Source organism: Chinchilla lanigera, unplaced genomic scaffold (assembly GCF_000276665.1).
Source record: "Chinchilla lanigera isolate Chin_1 unplaced genomic scaffold, ChiLan1.0 scaffold00038, whole genome shotgun sequence".
NCBI lineage: Eukaryota > Metazoa > Chordata > Mammalia > Rodentia > Chinchillidae > Chinchilla > Chinchilla lanigera.
This window is the reverse complement of record NW_004955439.1, coordinates 11,545,205-11,566,952: the sequence shown is the minus strand read 5'-3', so window position 1 is coordinate 11,566,952 and position 21,748 is coordinate 11,545,205. Positions and strand designations below refer to the sequence as shown.

Sequence of the window (21,748 nt, the reverse complement as noted above, 5' to 3'; positions counted from 1 at the left end):
AAGTAGAGTACAACAACTATTGATAATCTCCTACCTCTTTTGTCTGTAACTCACTATTATTTGTCTATTTGTTTTCCTGAGAAACTATCTTGTAGATAACAATATGTAAAACAATAACCATTGATAATTTCCTACCACTTTGTCTGTAATTTGGTAAGCCTCCCCCCTGCCGGCATTATTGTTATCCTTCTCTTACTCTTTAAAATAAAGAAAAAAAGAATAAGTCAGTATCTTTTGGTAATAATTCCACAAGTAAACAGTCTCAACTCCCCAATCAAAAGACATGATTGGTAGACTGGATCAAACAACAAAACCTAATGTAATGCTCTATACAAAAAAATACATTCAATCAAAAAAGAAATTGAGAAACTAAAACTCAAAGGATGAAAAACAATATTCCATGCAGTGAGACCCCAAACACAAGCAGGAGTAGTTATCTGATTTTCAGGCAAGATGGACTTCAAGCCAAAAGTGATCAGAAGAGGCAAAGAAGGTGATTATATATTGATTAAGGAAACAATTCAACAAGAGACAATAATTATAAACATATAATTTATGTATTTGAACACCAGAGCACACAACTTCATAAAACAAACACTACTAAAATCAGATAAACATCAACATAATAATAGTAAGGGACCTCAATGCTTCAACTTCACAAATATATGAACTACACACACAAAAAAATCAACAAAGAAATATCAAAGTTGAACCACATTTTCAAACTAATACACTTAACAAAAATCTACAGCATGTTCCCCAATGACAACAGAATACATATTCTTCTCAGTAGCACATGGAACTTTCTCTAAAATAGGCCACAAGTTAGTCCATAAAGCATGCTTAAGTAAATAAAAACATTATTTTCCTATGCATATTATCAGATCATAGTACAATGAAACTAAAACTCAAAGATAAAAGAAACCATGGAAATTATGCGAACACAGTGATTTAACAACACATTCTTAAATGTGGTCACAGAAGACATCAAGGAAGAAATTAGTTCCTACAATTAAAAAAAAAAAAAAAATGCCAGTACAACATACAGGAACCTATGGGACACAATGAAAGTGAAGGACCTTGCTAATGAAAAGTTTAGTACTCTGAAAAAGATTCCAGGTTAGGCAGAATCAATAATGTCTAGGACCATACTTCTAAAACTGATATATAGATTTAATGCAATCCCAATCAAAATACCAAAAGTATTCATCACAGAACTACAGAAAACATTTTTAAAGTTCATATGGCAACAGAAGAGACCCAGAATAGCAAAAGCAGTTCTGGGCAACAAGAACAAAGCAGAAGGCATCACAATCCTGGATTTCAAGTTATATTATAAAGCTGCAGTGATAAAAACATGGTACTGTCACAAATACAGACACGTGGATCAATGGAATAGAATAAGAGGATGCAGAAACAACCCCAGACACATTGAGCCATTTGATCTTTGACAAAGGGGCCAAAACATATCTAAGGAAAGATAGCCTCTTTAATAAATGTTGCTCAGAAAGCTAGTTATTCACAAGTAAAAGACTCAATCAAGACCCTTATCTTTCAACATGTACTAAACTAAAATCAAAACGGATCAAAGCTGTAAATATTAAAACAGAAACACTTAACTTCTGGAAAATAAAATAGGCAAAACTCTTGAAGACGTAAGTATAGGAAAGGACTTTCTGAACAGAAGCCCAACTGCACAAGAAATAACATCAAGAATGAACAAATGGGATCATATCAAATTAAAAAGAACTCAAAAACATTACACCCCCAAAATAAGAGACCTAATAAAAAAAATGGGTAACTGAAGTGAATAGACATTTCTCAGAAAACATACAAATGCCAAATAAATACATGAAAATATGTTCAACACCTCTGGCCGTTACAGAAATGCAAATTGAAACAGCACTGAGATTCTATCTTACTCCAAAAAGAATGGCCACTTTCATCTAGTAACAAGTGCTGGTGAGGTTGTAGGGGAAAAAGAACCCTTCTACACTGTTTGTAGAAATATAAACTATTACAATCACTATGGCGAATCTGAAAACACGAAAAATACAAATTCTATTTGACCCAGCTATTCCTGTTGTTAGGTATCTTCCCCAAAGAGTTAAAAACATATTATAGTGATACATGCATGCCCGTGTTTACAGCAGAACAATTCCTAATAGCTGAATCTTCGAAGTAGCCTACATGTTCATCAAAAGATGAATGGATAAAAAAAATGTAGTGCTGTGCTTATACACAATCAAGTACCACTCTGCTATAAAGGAGGATAAATTTAAATCATTTGCTGGAAAATGGATGTGCCATACTCTAATGTGAAATAAATCAGATACACAAGCTTAAATGTCACATTTCTCTTATATATGAGAAACCCAAGGTATAAATAAAAAGCAAAATAAGAGATACATAATAGGAAACAAGGAGATAGCTCTTTGGCAAGTGGGAAAGGGACCAAGAATAGAGAAGGAGAAAGGGGAAGTAAAAAGAATTAAGCTGTGTTACATACATGTACCAATTCCTCCATGATGAATGTAATCATTATGCACTGCAAACATGCATTAATAAATATAAAAACTAAAAACAATTGTTACTAGATGGTTTTTCTTACATTTAATAGTGTCTGAGAACTGAGAAAATGACAGTTCAGCCATGTCCCTTTAAATAACTGCATACTGAATTTCATCTGTAGATGTTCTATAATTTGTCCCTTACTGATAGTAATTTACATTGTACCCTCTTTTTTTGCTATTATAGAAATACGTTGCAAACACTGGTTTTCAATTATATTGGTACTACTCTAGTTTTGAGCATGGGTACAGATTTCATATTCATTTTCTTACACTTTATAGCTTACATGTATATGGCACATTCCTTAGCCATATCAAAGTTAGTTAATAAAAATATGCTGCAATAAAAATTCTTATGTATACATTGTTGAGCCTTCCTTAAGATAAATCCCAGAAGTAGAACTGCCATATCAAAGAGAATGCACAGGGCAAGGGATATAGCTCAACTGTAGAGTCCTTGCTTAGCATACTCCAGGCCCTGGATTTAATCCCCAGCACTGTAAAACAAAACAAAAATATACATAACTATGAGAGAATAAATATTTAAAATTATAGTATTTTCAGACTGTCTTTCAGAAAAGTATACTAATTTACAATCTCTTCAACAAAGTATGGTAAACACAGATTTACCTAATCTTTATTACTATGACAGGTGAAAATTCAAATTAACAATAGGGAAAGAGAATTTTTAAAAAGAATTTTTCAAGGAAGTCAAGGGCAATGCTCCACACCTGCAATCTCAGCTACTGGGGGGGCTCTGAAAAGAAAATCTCAAGCCGGAGGCCAACCTGGGCAATAAAGTAAGACTCCATCTCAAAAATAAAGGAATAAAAGAACTCTTCAAAGCAAAAATGCTTACTTGTTTAACCCATGGTACAATGGTGTCAAATTAGTTTTCCTAATGAATAGTTCTAATCATATCACTTCCCTTTCTTTTCAATTGCCCAAGTATGACTCCCCACTCTACCACTTACTAGCTTTGTGATCTTGGGCAAGCTGTTTAGCCTCTGTGCCTTAATTTCATCTTCAAATGCGGGCAGAAATAGGTTCTATCTTGCATAAGCTTGTTGTAAGCATTAAACAGGTTTAATACATGTCAGGATGGGTATGGTCATGCACACCTACAATCCCAGCACTCTGGGAGGCTGAGACAGGAAGGTCACCAGTTCCAGTCCAGCCTGTGCAACTCAGTGAGACCCTGTCTTGAAAAACAAACAAAATAAAATTGAAGGAAAAAAAAAAGTTAAGTGTTTAGAAAATGTACCTGACTCATATGTTAGTTATTATCTTATCTCTGACCCATACTTCCCAACTATCTCCATACTTGTACCTTATACTCTAACCAAACCAAATTACAGGATCTCTGCTAACATACATTGTGCTTTTCTATTTTCCTGTCCTCAGTCATCCTGTTTATTCTTTCTGGGAGAGCTCTTTCTTATAGAAATTACACCAGGCTGGGGATATAGCTCATCAGCACAGCACCTGCCTAGCAAGTGTGAGCTTCTGAGTTCAATTCCCGGTAACAAAAAGAAAAATAAAATTATACCAAACCTCCATTCAAATGTCTCCTTTAACAGGAACTGACACTAAACTCCCAGCTGTTAGCCTTTTCTGAACACCACATGCACTTTGGACAATTCCAATAAAACTTACACTTTTGTCCTATTTATGTTTTTATTTTTCCTCCTAGGTCCCAGATCCACAGATCGGTAAGATGTCCTGGAGATTTTTTTAACAGACAAGAAAATGGATCCAGAGAAGTAATATGACTTCTATAAGATCACACTGTCAGCTGATGGTAATGCTAGGAATGGACTTCACATCCTAACCCAGTCCAGGGTCCTTTTTTATCACCCCTACATCTTTAGCCTCCTAAGGGCAGAGATCATGATTCACTCATATTTTGAAAGGGCACAAATTGCTTACAGTAAATAGACAAACATCAGTTTTTCTGAAATTAAGACCTTCAAAAATACATGGGCTGGGGGCTGGGGATTTAGCTCAGCGGCCAAAGCGCTTGCCTGGCAAGCGCAAGGTTGTGAGTTCGGTTCCTGGTACCGGAGAAAAACCAAAAATAAATAAATAAATAAATAAATAAAAATACCTGGGCTGGGGATGCGGCTCAGTGATAGAATTCTTGCCTTGCATGCAGAAAACCCTGGGTTCGATCCCCAGCACCACAAAAACAAAACAAAAACTACAAATGGCAGGGCTGGAGATGTAGCTCAGTGGTAGTGCAATTGCCCTTGATTTAGTCCCTACCACAGTGAAAGAAAATAAAAGTTGTTTATTTGCACAATTAAGGAAAAAACAGGTTGAATTGAGTTTATAAAAAAAGATGGCCTGAACCAAGCATGGTGGCAAATGCCTCTAATCCCAGCACTATGAGGGCTCAGACTGGAAGATCACATGTTCAAGCCCAGCCAGAGACTTGCCACAAAAGGGGAGCTTGTTCTCAACCCTTTGACTAGATAGATCAGTGTTAAGAATATTAATGACAATACATATTAGGTGGGTTTGTTTGTTTTTGAGACAAAGTCTCACTATAGTTCAGGTTGGCCTCGAATTTGCATCGATTCTCCTGCCTCAGCCTACCGAGTGCTAGGATTACAGGTGTGTGCCACTGTACTGCTTTTTTAGTAGCACAGTCTCACAGAGAGTAACACAAATCTCTGCACCTGCCATTTTCTTTCATCTACTTTCTAAGAATTAATTGGCCACAAGTGAAAACATGGAGTTGGGAATGGGGATGGACTCCTTTAATCCCACCTGCTATGCAGGAGGCTGAGGCAGAAAGATCACAAACTGAAAGTCAGCCTGCACTTAGACCATGCCCCTACAAAAAAGGTTGAGTATGCAGTTCACTGGGAGAGTGCTTGGCCAAGTTCCTGTGTTCAAGCACTAGCACCACACACACAAGGAAGGAAAGGAGTAAGGGAGGGAAAGAGAGAGGAGAAAAACCATCATTGTATTTTTATCTTCCTGCTGAAAAAAAATCTTTTTTCCTCTGAGATGGGGTCCTGCTATATCGTTTAGGGTGGCCTTGAACTCTGTTATGTGGCCGAAACTGCCAAGAACCTCCTGCCTCAGCCTCCCCAGTGCTGGGATTATAGGTATGGGCCAATATGCCTAGCATTTCTACTTGATAATGTTCAATGATTCAATAATTTGGGTAGTGCTTGAAAGTCACCAATGAATGTATCATATCCATAATATGATACATTTTATAATGCAGAAAAAGATAACCCAGAGCAGAACTGTTCTAAGACCATATGTATAAAAGAATTAATGACTAACATTAAAACTTACAGAATGAAAGCTGGATATCATAATAAAGATAAAAGAAGTACTTTTTAATTACTTAGAGAGCAGCAGGCATATTCAATCCAAGACAGAAAGATTGTGCACTTTCCAGCATGTGCTATGATCTACTTTCTTGCAGTAACAGACTAGCAGAAAGACACAATGGTACTTTTTTTACTTCAACATCAGTCAAACTCCTCCACTGCTTTAAGGAATCAACTAGCCCATTTTACCTATCTGTCTACACATCAAAAGGTAAGAGAAAACCTTAGTCAAGGCAATCGCAAATGTAAGTGGTTAACCGGAACATTCACTCCAACCATAATGTCTTGCCTTTTCCTCCTCACGGAGGAAAACTGATAAAAAAAATTTTTTAATCTTCAATAAATAAATGTAGGTGCATCTGACACGCCTCATCATCCCAGGCATTCAAACCCATTTCCAGAAGTGGAGTGATACAATATTTTTTTGAGTGGGAGAGACTGTTCACTAAATGAATAACCTCTAAACGTTAATAGCAGCTTTAAAAGTCATACTTACATATAAGTGGACAAATATTAAACTTTGTCCCTTTAGAAAATAACTTTCAATTAGAGAAGTCAGCGTGGGGATAAAGTCACCTGGGAGTCATTCTTTCCACTATGAGCTGTGTTTATGTACACACTCCTATTCCACAAAGACACCCACCTCCATCTCTCACCACTTCCACCTATGAACAGTGACCTAACATTACAACTGGAAAAAGAGCCTCCCAGGTTTCTTCAAGGTATACCCAGGATCGGAGCTCTCCGCGATCGAAAAGGAGCTCGCCACTTTCCTTCAGAATTCCCTTTCCCTTTGCTCCCCTCCGGACTGGTCGGGAAGTAGGGGTCGAGGGAGACAGCAGCGGCGAGGCCCCCAGCGAGGGCGGGCTCGCGGCAACCGAACCTGCACCTCCAGCGCCGAAAGGCCTGGGGCCCTTCCTGCAGCAAGGGTGCGGCCAACCCTCGTTTCCCCAGGGCAGGGCTCAGCTCAGGTCAATGCAGCCAGGCAAGGCAGGCCCGGACCCGGCCGGCTCAGCCCGCCCGTCCGCGGCAGCCCCTGGACCCCCGCCAGCGGGGATGGGCGTGGGCCCCGGCGGCCACCGCCCCGACGGCGCGGGCTCTGGAGCACGGAGTGAGCCCCACCCGCCACACCAGCCCCGGACCTACCTGCAGCGGACAGCGGGGCTTCTGGACAGCGGCCACGGGCCGAGGGCCGGCGCCAAGGCGACCGGGGCCCGTCCCCGAGGCCCCAAGTATGCTGGGTGGGGCAGGACGGGCAGAGACGCCAGGGGGCTGCCGCGGGCCGGCGCGACCCGTTGCAGGGGTCGCGGGGACCTGGCTCTCCCCTTAGCACCAGGCCACCGCCGCCGCCGCCATTTTGCCTTCCACTCCGCGTCGCCGCCGCCGCACTCCGCTGCAGGTTTCCCGGATGTGGGCATTTCCCGGCGTCGCTTGCGCGGGGGCCGAGGACTGGGGGCTTCTGGCCGCCCGGCCGCGGGGAGTTAGCGCGCAGCCTGCCACCTCTGCCCGGCCGGTCCCCGCTGCACCGAGCGTAGGGGAGCGTCGCCACACGTTGCTCCCGCCTGCCGCTTCCCGCTTGACTCGCTCGCGTTGGTGGCAGGAGGTTGTCCGCCGCCCAAGTCTACTCCGTGAATGCTACCGTTCTCTTTTCCGCTGAGCTTTCTCTGGCTGGAGAGAGCGGATTCGCGTCCGGAGCAGCTCCAGCCTCGGGAGGACGAGCGCTGAGCTACGCTCTGAAACCTGGCTGTGGACATCGGGGCTCGAGCTGTGTAGATTTTTTTAAAAACTCGTATTCCTGCTTAGCACTCTTTCCCCGAGTATGTCCGTGAGCTTATAGGATATGTATTTTCTGAATCAGCCAAATAATACATCAGGACTAGCAGAGTTGAAATCTGTCAGCCGATCCGTACAGCAGGTCATTATTGCCTTGATTGGGATAACGCTGAAGCAAGCGGTGATTTTCTTTCTTGTTAAATTGAATTGCTGGAAGTCTGGGATGGTACCATTGGGTTTGTGATGCTTGAAAGTGCTGTCCACCTTTTGTAAATACAAACATCTTGATCAGTTTTGCTTTTAGAAAGTATGTACAGTCGGTATTTCCAGCTATCTCTTTTTGTCTTTTTTTCTGCTAGAGAGTATGGAAATTAAAAATAGCTACTTTCTTTGGTGTGTGTGTGTGGTGGTACTGAGGATTTAGGGTACAGGGTATAGTCTGCACATGCTAGGCAAACACTCCAAAAACTAAGGCAAAAACTAAGTCTCCAGCCCACTTATTTATTTTATTTTTTCCAACCCTTTTATTTTGAGACAGGGTGTCACTAAATTGCCCAGGCTGACCTTGAATTTGTGACCCTCCTGCCTCATCCTCCAGCCCCTTGCCCAGACTAGTTTTCTGGTGATATATTAATTACTGGCTATAGTAAAGTTCAAATGTGTTTGGTTTTTTTGTTTGTTTTGTTTTGTTTTCGGTACTGGTTGTTGAACCCAGGGCCTTGCGATTGCCAGGAAGGTGCTATGCCTCTGAGCTATATCCCCTGCCCCAAAATGTGAAAACCTGTGCTGAAAGATTATGTTTGCCAGGCATAGCGACTCACAACTGTAATCCCAGCACTCAGGAGGCTGAGGCAAGAGGATCGCTGTGAATTCGAGGCCAGCCTGAACTACATAGTGAAACCCTGTCTCAAAAAGACAAAAAAAAAAAAAAAAAAAGCAATGACCTTTGTTAAAAGGCACTCAATGTCAGAATGGTCCAGAGTTTCACATATCATCATAGACTTTCCTACAAAGCAAGCTCTTAACTAGGTTGTGCCAAGCCCCTGGTGATAGAGTTGTTTACCTTTATAGGAAAGCATCAAAATCTGCATGTGGCAGACTGAGAAGTTCGGACTGCAGGACCTAACGTTCTTAGGAGATTGTCTAAATGACGAAACATCTCAGCAGGGTCTATGGTGGTTCCATGTGTGCTAAATGCACCCCCGACAGGATCAAGTGTATATTACTTTTTTTTTTTAAATGTACTTCAGGCTGGGCTTGAACTCACTATGTAGTCCAGGCTGGACTCCAACTTGCAGCAATCCTCCTGCCTCAGTCTCCCAAGTGCTGGAATTACAGGTGTGCACCAGCACACCTGGCTGTTTTCCTTACTGTGGAGAAGAAAATCACTATAAAGTGTTGAAGGCTCAAGGACAAAGTCCGAAAGTTAAATTTAAATACTGAAGTTTTTTTTTTTTGAGTAATTAAAGATCGAAAGGCAAGGAAAAAATGATTACATTTCCACTGGATGTGTAGCTCGGTGGTACAGCGAAGGTAGTCCTGGACTCAAGCCCTACTATGAAAAGAGAAGATTACCTTTGAAGAGCATTTGGTTGAAAATTATTTTCTACAAGCAAGTAGAGTTTGTAGGACGTAGAAGATATGATCCACTCTCTTCACCTGAAGGACTGAGTAACCTGTGGAGTCCCCTTCAGCCCTAAAATTGTGTGAAATGTGCACCTACCGCATTTGCAGGCTTGCTTGCCGTGCTCCCCAGAATGATTATCTGGAAGCGAGCACATTGCCCTCAGAGTCTTGTCATTTGTCGCCAACCACAGAATTTCTTTACTTAAGCTCCTCCAGGGCCTTTACGCCTAAAGGAAAGTATTTCCATAAGCCATTTTCTTTGGGGAAATTCTTGGATAATCCAAGGAGCTCATTCAGAGATCTGCTCTATGTAGATCTCTGGGAGATTTGCTCCTGTGAAGCAAGGTGTTCGAGGAATGGGGAAAGGAGAGACAAAATCAACAGGAGAGACCAAAGAGATAAAATGAAAAGTAGCTGGGGCTGTGGGCAGGGATGGTGAGCAGGCCAGGAAAAGGCTTTCTTTTTTGAGACCGGGTCTTGTTATGCAGTTCAGGCCTTAAGCTCACTTTGTAGCTCAGGCTGGCCTCGAACTCAAAACAATCTTCCTGCCTCAGCCTCCCGAGTGCTGGGATTACAGGTGTCCACCACCATGCCTAGCTAAGAAAAGGTTTTCTTAACTATGGGTGCTGGATGTTTGAAAGTGACATTCCATTCATAGGTCTTTGTATAGAAAACCCTTTCTCCCTCTTCAGCCTGCTTAGCTCTTGAGTGCTTCAGGCAAGTGGGGGCCACATTTCAAGACTGGGTGACTAAGGAGGGGCAGGAAGAAGCTCACATGGAAGACATCTGGGACCCGCGTGGCCCTGAGAATAAAACTCTTCCAGGAATTCTCAGAATCTTGGGAGAAGACTCCAGATGAGCACAGAAGCATGAAAGGAAGGAAATGTCACTCTCCACCTGCTTGAGAGCAGAGAATCTAAATAAGAATATTTGGAATTCTGTACTGATTTTCCTTCTCCCCCATTTATTCAAACATTAGGAACTCCAGATGTTTCTTCTGTAATTCAAGTATTTTATTTTGTGGTTCAAATTGTTCTACTTTTGCCAGTCAAGGTGGTGCACATCTGTAATCCCAATACTGGGGAGGCTGAGGCAGGAGGAGTTCAAGGCCAGTGTGAACAACATAGCGAGACCCTGTTTTAAAAAAGAAATTGGCACCACCAGGTGTGGTGGCGCACGCTTGTAATCCCAGCACTCTGGAGGCTGAGGCAGGAGGATCCTTGTGAGTTCGAGACAAGCCTGGGCTACAAAGTGAGTTCAAGGCCAGCCTGAACTGCATAAGGAGAACCTGCCTCAAAAAGATAAAAACAATAAAAAAAGAAATTGGCTTTGGTGTGAAGCTTCTTAATTAAATTACATCTGAAATTGACTACAGGATTTATCAGATGTTTCACAAGATTTATCAGATGCTTTACATTTACAGGGTTTTTCTCTAGTGTGTATTCTTTTATATCAACTAAGATAACCTCTGACTGAATATTTTTCATATTCTTTACATTTTAAGGTTTCTTTCTGTTACGAATTCTCTGACACCTTGTAGGGGCTGAGCTCTGATGGAGGATTTTTTCTCATGTATCACGTTTATAGGATTTCTTAATGGTAGAAATGCTCACCCATTTACTAAAGTGAGAGAGATCCATTAGGCTTTTTTTGTCGGGAAGTAGGGTTCAAGGGAGACAGTAATGGTGAGGCCTCCAGCAAGGGCGGGCTCTTTCCTCACTACTCTGAAAATTCTGTTGTAGATTTATGTGTTTATGTTTACCAGCAGCTGAGTTCTGGGTGAAGTTCCTGTCATACTTATTGTAATGAATATTCTGCATTCTAACAACTCTGTGATCTGTATCAAGGGTAGAGTCCAGACTGAAGCATTTTTCAGGTTCATTACACACTCACTAGTCTCACTGGTGAAAGTTTTCCTGCTGACTGTTATGTGCTTAAACTCTCTCCAGGAAAAGAAATTTCCTTAGGATTTCCTGAAGCCTTTTTTTTCCCTGAAGCCTTTTTAATCTGTGTGCAGACTCACACGCATCTGTGGTCTCAGGAACTTGGGCAATATCCTGTTTGAAACTTCCTACTCTCACTTTGTATGAATGTACTTCTCCCGAAATTTTCTGCTTAGGGATCAACAGCTTGTTCTCTTCTCTGGTTTCTCCATCTGAGCATTCACTTCTTGAGACTTCTCTATTCTTAGTTTCCAGATCAAAGACCTGGATCTTGTTCCAGCTAGGAGATCCCAATAGGGTTGGAAATAGGAAATCCTGGTTGAAGGCTGTCAGGAGTACAGCTGCCTGGCCTCCTGGGCTTCCATTGTGGGGAAGAGCAGGTACTTGAGGAACAGGTGGACTCCGAAGGGATCCCTGCTCTGTGTCAGTGTCCAGCATAAACTGAGGATCTGGGAAAAGACACTCAGACTAGGTATCCAAAGACTGAAAGTGGACCGTTGGTGATCCTGCTATCTCTTGGGCTGACAGTGCCCCCATCCCTGTTGAGTGCAGGAGTCACTGACTTTTTAGTGGAGCCGTGCCAGCCCTTCCAGGCCACCTCTAAACTATCTGAAGCTGGCCTCATGACAATTTAAGTGTACACAGGGGTACAAAATGATGGTTATTTGTGGTTGGTGTTTTGGTTTTTTTTGAGACAGGGTCTTGCTATATAGTGCAGGCTGGCCTTGAACTCACTTATGGAGCCCAGGAAGATTGCTGTGACTTCACCATGCCCGGCACTAAAAAATTATGTTTTGATTTATTGCCATTATTTTTAAAGTCTAGTATTAATATATTTTAGCTTCATATGGTATATCCATGACCTTCATATGTTATATCCATGACACGTCCTATATTAAAATCACCTTGAGAGTTAATGCATTTCTGTTTTGTTCTGTTTGGTTTGAGGCAGGGCCTTGTTCTAGAGTCCAAGGTGGCCATGAACTTCTTATTTTGCCCAGGCTACCCTTGAACTCCCAATCATCCTGCCCCAGCCCAGGCTGGTCTCAAACTCACAATGATCCTCCTGCCTCAGCCTCCCAAGTACTGGGATTACAAGTGTGCGCCACCATGCCTGGCTTACTATGCTTCTTGGACAAGATTCTACAATGGATTATTGAAAGATTGTTTCCACAATACTATGAAATAGAAGTATTATTCATAAAGGACAAATAATTATTTATGATAAATTTTTTATATTTTTTTTGTTTGTTTTTGTTGTTTTTCTTCTGGTACCAGGAATTGAACTCACAACCTTGTGCTTGCCAGGCAGGCACTGTGCCACTGACCTAAATCCCCAGCCCTATAATAAAATTTGATTGTTTTGTTTTTTGTTTTTTGTCTTTTTTTGAGACAGGGTCTCGCTCTGCAGTTCAGGCTGGCCTTGAGCTCACTTTGTAGCCCAGGCTGGTCTCGAACCTGCAATGATCCTCCTGTCTCAGCCTCCCGGGTGCTGTGATCACAGGCATGCGCCACCAAGCCCGGTCCTAAACTTTTGGTTGGATGTATTTTCTCACAATGGCCTTGTGAATAAGATAAATGGAACAGAAGTGTGAATAGTTTGTTTATAAATATTTTAATAATTATAACCAAATTGCAAGGACTTATGTGTCACTGATAATTGAAAGGATGTTTATAGTGGGCTTAAGACCTTCAGTCCATTCAAGATACCTTTTTCTTTTTTTTGTGGTACCTGGGATCAAATTCAGGACCTTGCACTTGCCAAGCAGGCACTTGTGCCACTGAGCTATATCCCTGGCCTTTTTTTTGTCTTTTTGAGACAGGGTCTCGCTGTGCAGTTCAGGCCAGCTGTGAGCTCACTTTGTAGCCCAGGCTGGTCTTGAACTCACAACAATCCTCCTGCCTTAGCCTCCCAAGTGCTGGGATTTCAACATACCTCCTAACCAACAGGATGAAAATGTAGAGCGCATGTTGGGGTAATTCTGAAGACAACTACATTCTATACTAGATGGGCTTTGATCTTTATTCTATACTTATTCTTGTTCTAAAAATCAAATTTGTCTTAGAACAAGAATGGGTATAGAATAAAGATCAAAGCCCATCTGTATTAAAATGTGGCAAACCTGGCTTTAGGATGATCTTATATAAAAACTGAGGATTTATGTTCAAATAGTCAGCAGTCTGATTTAGCAAATGTCAAATAGGCTGAGACAGTATTACAAAGGAATATTGTATCCAGAACAAGTGTGGCAAGGTTTCTGCCATGCTCTCGGCAAGGCGGAACTACCTAGCAATAGTCGTTTTGGAAGCCACACTTCAAAGAGTGTTGTTGGCAAACAGGACTATTTTTTTAAAAGGGAAAACAAGATTGTGATTTCTCTTCAGTTAACGATTCCCTGCTTACTAAGTACTGCTGACCATGTTAATACAACTGAAAGACATGGTCCCTGTTCTTGATCTTGTGGTCCAGTAGGGGGAAACAGCCTGGTTAAGTTCTGCACAATGGGCTTTTGAAGCAGAACATAATTTAGCCCAGATTGTTGGAAGCTGGTGAAGGTGTTCTTGGGAAAAAGACAGCTAGAGGGTTAACGAATACCTAAAAATAGTAGGAGTCAGCCACAAAAGGCTGGGAAGGGAAACTTGCCCACAAACCACTGAAAGGATTAGAGAAGCTACAATATACTAAAGTTTTGAATATTTGAAAACTTGAATAGTATAATGAGACTTAAACAACTTTACAGTTCCTGAAATAAGACAAATGGACATGAATTTCAATTCTGTAGGTGAAAATTCATTTATTTAGTGAAACCCTACATTAAAGCATCCCAACATAATACAAATTCAAATATAATGTGAATAGTGACTAGCTCATCTCATAATAGGCTCGTATGATCATTTATGAACTACAACCTGATACTACCTTTTTACAGGATTGTTTCAGATCCCACCCATATGCTAAACTTTGCCGTGATTCTTTTATTAACTAGAGCTGTCTAAACGAGAACTTGCATAGTAGAATGGGAAACTTTGGAGAACTACATATATGTATTGTTTTGAGGCAGGATTTCACCATGCAACCCAAGTTGGCCTGGAACTTTGCTTTGTAGCTCAGGTTGGACTAAAACTCAGGAACCTTTTGCCTCAGCTTCCTGACTGTTGGGATTATAGGCATGTACCACCTTGACCAACTCAGAGGTGTTTGTTTTGTTTCGATACAGGGTCTCACTATGCAGTTCAGGCCAGTGTTAAACTGTATGCTTACATCTGTTATGGTTTACAGTAAGTCCTTGACTTATGAACAAGTTCAGTTCCAGGAGAACATTTGTAAATCAGATTCATTCTTAATCTGATAAAATGATTCTTATACAACTGTGAAAGTTTGCAACTTGAATGTTTGTTAAGTTGGGGACTTACTGTACATCTAAAATATCCCCTAAAACCTCCTATGCTCCCAGGCGAAGCTTTAGGGAGTAAATGGATCATGGACACAATGACTGGATTACTCTCTTGACTAGAGCTACATAGTTCCAGGTGTGGCTAACTGGATTTTTTTTTTTTTATTTTTTTTTTTAGTTTTTCTCTGGTACCAGGAACTAACTGGATTTATTTTAATCAGAAGGCCAGTCATGAATATGAGCGGCACCAACAGGCTTGTAGCTTGAATGGAATAAAAAGGAAAGGAAGGATCACTGCTCACTGCCTTCTGCCTGCCACACCATAAAGTGTTTGTCCTTTGCCAGGTCACCCTGCTTTGGAACCAGCGGACTATGGACTGAAAGCTCCACAAACTGTGAGCTAAAGTAAACCTTTCCTCCTTTAACTTATAGGTAGTGGGTATTTTGTCCCAGCTATAAGAAAAGTAACTAAGACATCTAATGCTGGAATACCACAAAATGAAAGGTAGCTTTGTTGGGTAATATTTAATAGGTGGCGTTATTTATTCCTTTTATATCACATCAGGAAGTACGTGTCTACCTTTGTGATAAGAATTGATCAGTAGGTTCAAGGTGTTCTCTGCTTGATCCATTCATATAAAGTTCGCCATCAGCAAAAAAGAAAAAAGAAAAAAAAAGGAAAAATAGGGTGTGGGTTAAAAGAAATTTAAGGGCTAGGGATATAGTACAGCAGTACAGTGCCTGCCTGGCAAGCGCAAGGTCCTGAGTTCAATTCCTGGTACCAAAAAAAAAAAGCAGCAATTTAAGAGACAAACACCTCTGAGTTGGTCAATCCATGTAGACCAGGCCTGATTAGTACTTGAATGGGAGAACAAACTAACTAAAAAAATGTTTATGAGACAACCTGGGAAATTTAAACACTGCTTGAATATTTGACAGTAACAATATAGTGTAGGTACTGGGTGTGGTGGCACACGCCTGTAATCCCAGCACTCGGGAGGCTGAGGCAGGAGGATCCTTGCGAGTTCGAGACCAGCCTGGGCTACAAAGTGAGCTCAAGGCCAGCCTGAACTACATAGTGAGACCCTGTCTCAAAAAGACAAAAAACAAAACAAAAAATATATATGTATAGTGTAGGAATGATACTGTCCTTGTTTAGAAAGGGGGGTTCTCATCCTTTAGGCATACATGGTGAAGAATTATGAGTGAAATATGAATTTGCTATAAAATAATCCAGAGCAGGGGTGGGGCAGAGGGGAATGGATGGCCCCAGAGATGAAACTGGCTCTGCTGTTAGTTGACGAAACTGGGTGATAAGTACATGAGTATTCTATTTGTATGTTTGAAATTATCCATTAAGAAAAATAATTCTAAGAGGTATAGTTCAGCAGTAGAGTGTGTGGCTCAAGGGGCTGGGTGTAATCCTTAGCAATCAAACAACAAAAATTATTGCTTTACATGCAAAATACAAAACCATAAAATAGAAGAAATTATTGGTTAATGTTTATGTAAACCTAGGATAGAGGCAGTGATGCAAATGGGCAGAAATTGTAAAGAAAGAAATCAACTGATCCGATGATATGACAATGCCAACTTTTTTGTTACCAGGAATCGAACTCAGGACGTTGCACTTGCCAGGCAGGTGCTGTGCCGTTGAGCTATATCCTTGGCCCAAAAAATGCCAACTTCTATGAAAAGCTCCATATATAAAGCAATGAGCTAAACTGAAAAATACCTGTAACACATGACCAAAGACAAAAAATTCTTCATATATAAAAAGATGTTATAAAATAATAATAGTAAACTACCTCAGGGAATAAAAATGGTAAAGGGTATAGACAATTTTTAGAAGAAATATAGATTGAGTAGACTGCAGCACTAATCCTAACATTAAGAAACAAAGAACATGTGAAATAGTAATAGGAAACCAACTGAAATAAATTATGGCACACATATCTATACCATTGAATATTAAGTAGCAATTCAAAGTGATAGTACAGAAACTAGAGAATGTGCATCCACAAAGATAACATATATTTTCATTTTCATAAAAAATGATGGGTTTGGAGGCTGGGTGTGGTGGCGTGCACCTATAATCCCAACACTCACAATGCTGAGGCAAGAGGATTGCCACAAGTTCAAGACCAGCCTGGGCTACATAGTGAGTTCCAGGCCAGTCTGATTACACAGCGAGACACTGTCTCAAAAAGCAAAAAAAAAGAAAAAGAAAAAAAAGATCGGGTTGGGAATGCAGTTCAATGTTACAGTGCTTGCATAGCATGCACAAGGGCCTAGTTTTGATCCTCAGCTCACAAGAAAAAAGAAGAGATTATTTACATTGATGAATAGGAAGGAGTATGAAAAAATATTAACTAATTCTGAGATTATAAGCTTTAAGCAGTTAAAATTTTTTTCGCTCATATTTGTTTTAGCTGTAATGAATCATTTTTGTGAAAACAAATCTTTGAAGATTAGTCCCATCAATAAATCTATAAACAGCCTAAAAATTTCTATTAGCAATGGTTTCCTCTCCAATTTTTTGGAACTCATTGACTATCATTTTTTGGAGGCAAGGATAGGGGGAAACTGGTGATCTAACCCAGGGCTCTACCACTGAATTATATAATCCCACCCTCATAGTTATATTTTGAGCCAAACATGTACATAAAAAGCAGAATACATAACACATGCCCTCATTCTCAAAGTGTCTGAAAAAACCTCCAAGCCAGGCATGGTGGCACATCCTTGTAATTCCAGCATTTTGGGAGGCTAAGATCTTAAATTCAACCCCAGCCTGGGACCTAAGTCACTTAGTGAGAAACTGTCTAAAATGAAAACAGAAGAGTCTGGCATGTAGCTCAAGTGCAAAGACCCTGATTTGGGTTCAATCTCTACACTCTAGGCTGGGAATTTAGCTCAATGGCAGAGTGCTTAAGCCCAGCACACACAAAGCCTCGGGTTCGATCTCTAGCACTACCAAAAAAAATAGAAAAATAAAAACATAAAGAAAGAAAAAGAAATGGAAGAATCAAAAATACTTGGAAGGAAAAGAATAAACATTAACATTGGCAAAGCCACCAGGGCAGGAATATTCTATACACTACTGACAAAAATTCTAGGAGTCCACTGGGTTTGAGTATTAAATCCTGTAACATCAAAAAGTTGGTTCCATGAGCTGTCAATAATAGTCATTTTGAAAGCAATGTATCAGCACAATGGTCCCCAGATGCTCTTCCACAGGTTCAAAAATCTTTTGCATCAGTCATCAATCAGACCCTCCAGCTGTTGTGAGAGAATCCAAGAAACAGAAGCCAAAACTGGGGATCAACATGAACAGTAATTTACCAATGATTCCCTTGCAAATATCACATTTTCCAGTAACAAAGTTTTGCACAGAAGTTGGAATTCAAAAGTCCATGTTTTACTTGAAAACTTATATTCACAGTGTTTTCATGAAAATAGTTGTCTGCTAACATAAATTGCTTCTGCATCAGTTCCACAAACAAGACAAGGACCTAAAACATCCAAACTGTTCACTGACAGAGTCCTGGTGGGAAGCAAGCTTGTGATTTCAATTCGGTCTCTTGCAGGATCAGTGCTGAGCCAGGAACTTATCACAGACTGGTGAACATTAGCCTGATTACCAATGCTGTGAGACAGAAATGTACTGGATCGTCCTCCTGGGAGAAAAAAAAGAAAAGGTAAAAAGACTAATTTCAAGACTAATTTTATGTTAGTAAACATTTGTTTTTGGTACCGGGAATCAAACTCAGGACCTTGCATTGGCCAAGCAGGTGCTTGTGCCGCTGAGCTGTATCTCCGGCCCATCAGTAAACATTAAAACTTCTGATATTTCAGAAAAGTAATCATTTCATAGCCTGAAGGTAATTTTATGCGGTACTTTCAGTGCACCTAAGTTTTGACTGTGACTCATCACATGGGGTCTGGTGTGGAAACTTCCACATATGGCATCAAAGTTTCAGAATTTGGAGCATTTTCGATTTCAGATTAGGGTTGCTCAACCTGTATTGTTAGAACCACTGTGGTCTCTCTGGTCTCTCTGCCTCTACTTTTTAACTTCTTCTACTTGCCAGAGCAGCCAGTGATTCTTGGAAATGGGAGTTCTACCATTCCCTCATTCAAAATTCTCTGATGGTGGCTTATCATGCTTGGAATAAAATCTTGTCTTTATGTTGGCCTCCAAGTCCTCTGAGATCTGTCCCTCGGCCAGCAGTCCTTATGTCTTACCACTCCCCTACCCTGTTAAGCGAACTGGAGCCACAGTGGCCTTGCTATTATCTGTCTGTCTTGGGCTCTGTGTCTATGATGTGTTCATGTGACGCACAGCTTCACCTCCTGGAAGTCTCTGCTGAATGCTATTTCTGAGCCGGCACGCCTATAATCTCAGCACTCGGGGGTGAGGCAGGAGGATCCCTGTGAGTTTGAGGGAGCATGGGCTACATAGTGAGTAGAAGACCAGCCTACATGGTGAAACCCGGCCTCAAAAAAACAAGATAGGGGCTGGGGATTTAGCTCAGTGGCAAAGCGCCTGCTTGGCAAGCGCAAAGTTGTGAGTTCGGTTCCCGGTACTGGAGAAAAACCAAAACCAAAACCAAAACCAAAAACAAAAACAAGATAGCCAGGTATGGTGGTGCACACCTGTAATCCCAGCACTCAGGAGGCTAAGGTAGGAGGATTACCTCAAGTTTGAGGCCTGCCTGAGATACATAGTTCAAGGCCAACCTGAACTACATATTGAGGCCCTGTCTCAAGAAACAAAACAGGGCTTGGGATGTAGCTCAGTGGTTGAGTGCTTGCCTAGCATGCACAAGGCCCTGAGTTCAATTCCCAGTACCACACACACACAAAATTAAAAATTAAAAAAAAAAAAAAATAAAAACCAAAACAAACCAGTCAAATGTAATTTCTGCCAAGTGGCCTTTCCTAATATTTCCCTCTAGAGAGCTTCCCTTGCTCTACCTATACTGTTTATCTTCTCGCTCTGCTTTACTTTTCTTCACTGTAATTACTGGTGTATTTGGACCAGTTATTTCCTGTTTTGCTTTCAGCTCCCTTTCCAGCTTTTCTATGCTCTACTATTTATAATGGGGTGGGAGTCTGCAAGCTGTTTCCCAGGGTCCCCTGCCATTTGCCATCCAGATGAACTCTGCCAATGGGAAGTGGGTGCTAGAAGGCAGAGGAGCAGAGGAACAGCTCACTTCCCTTTTTTTCGTTGTATTTTTTTGAGACAGGATCTTGCTATGTAGTCCAGGCTGGCCTTGAACTGGAAGCAATGCCCCTGCCTCAGCCTCCTGAGTGCTTGGATTACGGGTGTGCACCACCACGTCCACCAGCGGCTCTCCTCCTGACCCAGGTTTCTGGCAGTGACACTGTGGTAGAAACCCCCCCTGCCCCCTGCCCCCGGTTGACATGGTGCCTCTTCTGGTGATCCAAAACCAACTATAATAGCATTTCCAACAGCACAGAGGCAAAAGTATAATGACCCTGATTTCTGGGTATTACTTTTTATTTGCTGTCCCTGCACCCCTCCTTTTCCCTTTTGTTTTTTCAGTCTAACACGTGAAACCAGCTCCTTCTAAATCCAGGGTAGTCTCTGGTTTTTTAAATTGGCCTATTATTGATAAATTATCTTGTCTTTTCTGTTTCTTTTTTTGATGCTAGGGACCGAACCCAGGGCCTTGCACATGCTATATGTGTGCTCTACCACTGAGCCACACCCCTAGCTCATTATCCATTTTTGTCCCATGTGTGTAGCAACACTGTTGCAGGCCCCAACATTTGAGTGCTTACCACATGGTAGGTCTTCAGTAAACATTTCTGAATGAATGACCAAAGCAGCTTTGGAACTATAGACAAATACTCAAAAATAAGAAGCCTGGAAAATACAGGGTCTCACTATGTAGTTTGATTTGTCTCTGAACTCACTATGTAGCCCAGGTTGGCCTTGAACTTGTGGTCATCCTCCTGCCTCAGCCTAAGTGCTGGGATTACAGGCATGCACCATGCCTGGCTCAACTGAATTTCTTTTTTACAAGTGCATAGTTTTTGGTTCAGCTTTACTCACACTGATTTTAATGAGGAGGCAGAGCCTTTTAAATGAAAAGAAACAAGTTCCTTAACATATAAAAGATCTACTTTCTTCTCCACACAGACCCTTCTTTGCCAGCACAATTATAAAAGAGTCACCAATGCCTATCCCGTGGAATGAGGGCCCAGGACAAAGGCAATCACAAAGAAAAACCTTGACTGTCTGAAGGGAACCACTGTATAGCATTTCTAGTCATCAGGAGTGCCTCGGTAAGTAGCTGACAGTAAGCAGTCAGACTTGAAGCTCTATGATATTCAAATCTACACTGGAGTATGAGAACAGAAACATTTTATGACAGTTCAATGTTAAAAAGATGAGAACATCTAATGTGGCAGTTAATAGCATCATATAATGATGCACAAGAATGTTCATTAAGATATTATACCTTGGTGAAAGAGTGAGGATTTCTCCGGCATGTCTATGGAGGCATCCCAGTGCCAGAGGGATCCATCTTCAGAACAAGTAAACAGATGGTCTGGTTTGGATGGGTGAAAGTGAACTTCCCACACTACAAGATAAAAACAAGAAGCTTAGTCCTGTGCAGGTCTGAACAAAGAATATTAAAATTCTGTCTCTCAGCACCATCTTTCATTAGCCCCCACCACATACCTATGAAGCGCAATGCTTTGGAAAATCAAAGGCCTCAGAATTAAAAAAAAAGACAGATTACATTTCCCATGGCTGTAATTCACAGGTAGAAAAAGAAGCCAAGTAAATATACTTGTAGATTAGGCCAGATAAATGAAAGGAAATAACTGATAAAGCATTTGACCTATATTTTCCTTCCCTCTTTCTGGCTCTCCCTTTTTTTCTTTGGTACTGGGGATTGAACCTAGGGTATGCTGAACTATATCACAGACTATTATTTTTTTTTTTTGGGGGGGGCGGTGTTTTTCCGGTACTGGGAACTGAACTCACGACCTTGCGCTTGCCAAGCAGGCGCTGTGCCGCTGAGCTAAATCCCAGCCCCCAGACTATTATT

General features: G+C 41.2%; 2 protein-coding genes, 1 long non-coding RNA gene and 1 pseudogene across 6 annotated transcripts in view; 1 reads left to right on the top strand and 3 right to left on the bottom strand.

Moving 5' to 3' along the window:
* Lats1 (large tumor suppressor kinase 1) overlaps window positions 1-7,298 on the bottom strand; it is a 51,633-nt gene extending 44,335 nt beyond the window's left edge. The window contains exon 1 of one of the 2 annotated variants that reach the window (XM_005390599.2): window positions 7,067-7,298. The gene's annotated coding sequence lies outside the window, so the exon portion shown is untranslated. The remainder of the gene's footprint in view (window positions 1-7,066) is intronic. The other variant, XM_005390598.2, reaches the window with a different exon arrangement.
* LOC106149193 overlaps window positions 7,062-21,748 on the top strand; it is a 19,230-nt gene continuing 4,543 nt past the window's right edge. The window contains exons 1-3 of one of the 3 annotated variants that reach the window (XR_001235196.1): window positions 7,062-7,152; window positions 18,248-18,358; window positions 20,830-20,975. This is a non-coding gene — a long non-coding RNA (uncharacterized LOC106149193). Of the gene's footprint in view, window positions 7,153-7,453; window positions 7,875-18,247; window positions 18,359-20,829; window positions 20,976-21,748 lie in introns of those variants that run through there. The other 2 variants (XR_001235194.1, XR_001235195.1) reach the window with 2 other exon arrangements.
* Window positions 10,928-11,799, bottom strand: LOC102024952 (annotated as a pseudogene).
* Nup43 (nucleoporin 43kDa) overlaps window positions 17,976-21,748 on the bottom strand; it is a 14,459-nt gene continuing 10,686 nt past the window's right edge. The window contains exons 7-8 of the mRNA XM_005390600.2: window positions 21,152-21,274; window positions 17,976-18,337 (exon numbers count right to left, since the gene is read on the bottom strand). Coding sequence (XP_005390657.1) covers window positions 18,108-18,337; window positions 21,152-21,274 — 353 coding nt within the window. The 3' untranslated portion in view covers window positions 17,976-18,107. The remainder of the gene's footprint in view (window positions 18,338-21,151; window positions 21,275-21,748) is intronic.